We start from the raw sequence: 3261 nt of genomic DNA on the forward strand, positions 1-3261 counted from the left end.
CCCCCCCCACCAGAGAGACCGGAAAGGACGAACAACAACAGCCCCAGAGACCGGCGGCAAGGTATCCGGAGAAAAGGGCCAGTCGAGGAACACTGGTGGTATCAGGGCACTTGCCCCGCCCGAGCCACACAGGACAACCGCCCCGGCGGTGATGCGGTCCTTGGCCAAACTTGCCCCGAGGGCGAGTGTCCCATCTCACCTCGACGCCTCATCTGGGGTTGGTGCACAAATTTTGGGGCCCCGATAACCCGCATCGTGCGCCCCCCCCCCCCCGGCCACCCTCCAGCCCCGGCTGTGATCGGCCGGTGGGAAGTGCCGCAAGTGAGGCCTCCCCGGCGGCCGCCGGCAGAGGGCAGGAGAGACTTGGAGGCGGGAGGCCCCGCTCGGACCGCGAAGTCTGGCTTCCCGTCGGTATTGGGCCTTCGGGTGGGAGAATCTCGCTCCGGTTCGTCCGGGCACTGTCCCCCAGGACGGGTTTTCCGGGATTGGGCCGGCCACCGGATGTGACGCCCTCCTCCACGGGAATATGGCACTGGGGGTGGGTGTTAATAGGGGGGATCTCCCTCTCCCTCTCGCCGGCGTGGGCCATCAAACACAGGGCCCGGTGAGAATGGCCCGCGTCGGGGGGGCGGGAGGCGAGAGAAGCGTCGCGAAACCCGAGCGCGGGGAAAAACGTTCACATCCCCCCGCTCTCAAGCCCCTTGCTCCCCCTCCTCCCCCCCGGGGGAGAAGGGGAGGGGCGAGACGGGGGCCAGTCATGTCAGCACCTCTCACACTCTCTCATAAGCCGCGACAGAAAGCATGTCCCCGGACACGCCCGGCCGGGGCGCCCCACAAAAATGATCTCCCCTGCGCGAGGGTACAGATCACCCCCCGGCCCTGTCTCCCATGGCTGCGGCAGGCGCCCGAGCGCAGTTCTCGACCCGGGGGGGGGGGGCGGGCGACCAGTCGCTGGCACTTCCTCACTGTACAGTCCAAAGCAGGGCAAGGGATATATATCTGTGGCCCGGAATATATATTATATATCATTGCTCAGTCGACGAGGAACACACATCCTCTTTCTCCCCCCACCCGATCCCCCCCCCGGCCCCCGGTCCACGCCCTAAAGAGCGCGCAGGGCCCCTGGCTGCCGGCGAGGGGACACTTCTTGGGCCGATTGTGCGTGTGTATGAGGTCTGTAGTGTGATGCTCGGGGCGGGATCATCCTGCCTGTTGTCAGAACCCCAGGCGACTCTTTCCGAGGGGAGGCGGGCTTTTTGTCGGCCCGGATGTGCTCGGCGCTCGGCCAATGGCCAGCCGGGCCCTGGAGTCGTCACTCCCGTGACGATACCCCGTGAAAACACTCCAGAATGACAATCAATGCTATTTGATAAGCAAGTTAAGTTCTGAAAGGGAAGTCGGCCGCTCGTGAGATCTGATCCCCCTCCCCCCCCTCCCTCCTCTCCTGAAAGTGTGCCCGGTGAAATGGCCCCCAGCAGCCGCAGGGAGCCTGCATTCGCAATCAAAAAACGGCCGGCTCCTTGTCCAAAGTAGGCCAAACGCGTGGGCATGGATCAATGCCGGAGGTGAAGGGTGCGGAAAGGGGGGGGGGGGGGGGGGGGGGGGGGTGTCTCTTACAAAGGAAGGGTATATTTGGCCGGCATGGGGAGAGGCACCGAGCGCGTGGCCACGCGCTCGCGGGCCGGCAGGAGGATGCCCAATCTCTGACAGAGGGCCTCATCCCGGCCCCTCGCCCCAGCTCGAGCCTTTTCTACGGAGTTGGGCAAGGAAGGGAGGAGGGGGCACCGGGGGAAGGGACATGTGTCTCTGCTCGAGGGCATCCTCCTGCCGAAGGGCGAGAGGATGGTGGCAGGCTCATGTGCCCCAGGCCCAGGCCCCCCTCCCGGGGAAGAGGGGCGGGGATCAGTCTGTCCTCATGCGCTTGATGAAGAGGCCGCCACCGAAACCACGCGCCGGTGAGGGCCCATCGCCGGCAGGTCCTCCTCCGCGGCCGCCTCCCCCGGCACCGCCGGACATGGTCCGTAGCCGCGATGTCGAGGAGGGCGGCATTCCCCCCGATGGGGAGGACCCACCATCGGGATGGAGATCGCGCGTGGTGATGGCAAATTCCTGGCCAAAGGAGTCGGCGCCGCCGCCCGGTGGAAGAGCTCCCCCACCGATGCCACCATATGACGAGGAGTCCTGCTTGATGAACTGGGACCCCGGGCCACCGGGCAGGGATCCCCCCCCGGCGGCGCCGGTGCCACCGCCGGCCCCCATGCTGAAGAGCCCCTGGAGGACTTCGTAGTTGATCTTGGTGGAGACCTTCTTGCTGAGGGCGCCCAGGGTGGCGCGGGCCGCTTCACGACCGTCGGTCCCCTCATCGCCGGTGCTCCCGGGGGCCGTGCGTTTGCGACGATTGCGCCTGGACGAGGCGGTCGGGGCCTTGATCACCCCCTCGGCGATGAGGCGCTGCTTCTCGGCCTGCTGGGTCAGGTAGTCCCGGTTCATATCGGTCCAGAGGTCCGCCTTCATGCGCTGCTCCTCCGGCGACAGGAGAGCCAGCTGGAGCTCGTCATCGGCATCGAGGATGGCCGCCGCGGCGACCGGGTCATCCGGCAAGGAGAAGTCCCGTGTGGCCTTGAGTGTGGGCGATGGCCCCGGGGTCGGGCTCTTCGGCTGTGATGAAGCTGTGGGGATGGCGTGCAGTGCCGGAGGACAGTGCCGAAGGGTGCCAAGCGGGAGGAGCATCCGTCGAGGGTCAAAATGTGTGGGCGAGGAGGAGGCGGCTGGTTGAAGGGGGTCCTTTTTTGCCCCCTCCCCCCCTCGACTGAGCCGAGCCCTCGGGGGATGTTCGCGAGGAAGAAGCCAAAAAGGATGGCCCAAAGCATGTCCATGCATTGACGCACCACTGGGGAGAGCCGGTGATCCTGGTTGCGATGGGTCCGGCGTGGTGCTGAGATCCTCATCGGAAAAGCCGGACTCGGTAAGGAGCTTCTCCAATTCGCGGCCGCCTTCCTCAATCTCTTGAAGTTGCTCGAGCGAGGGGCTCCGCGTGGCGGCCGCCTGCTCGGCGGCATCCCGATTGACAGCGGCCTCGGCCACCAAACGCGCGCGCTTGGCTGCCGTGAAGGAGGGCGGATCGGCCTCGCCCTCCATGTCGATGGATTCGAATTCCTCCGGCGTCAAGAGCACGGCCGGGGTCTCGCTGAACTCGGAGAGACTGTCCCCGGTGGTCCGAGTGACAGCCAGGACGGCGGCCGAGGGGGGGGGGGGGGGGGG

The 3261-nt window shown here is 66.5% G+C and overlaps 1 protein-coding gene across 1 annotated transcript in view; it reads right to left on the minus strand.

Annotated features, from left to right (window-relative positions):
• Window positions 1-1902: 1902 nt before the first annotated feature.
• H696_03092 (hypothetical protein) overlaps window positions 1903-3261 on the minus strand; it is a gene marked incomplete at both ends in the record, with an annotated part of 5735 nt that continues 4376 nt past the window's right edge. Inside the window, 2 exons of the mRNA XM_009496982.1 lie at window positions 1903-2669; window positions 2889-3202. Coding sequence (XP_009495257.1) covers window positions 1903-2669; window positions 2889-3202 — 1081 coding nt within the window. The remainder of the gene's footprint in view (window positions 2670-2888; window positions 3203-3261) is intronic.

The sequence above is a fragment of the Fonticula alba genome, assembly GCF_000388065.1.
Source record: "Fonticula alba strain ATCC 38817 unplaced genomic scaffold supercont2.4, whole genome shotgun sequence".
In the NCBI taxonomy this organism is placed as follows: Eukaryota; order Rotosphaerida; family Fonticulaceae; genus Fonticula; species Fonticula alba.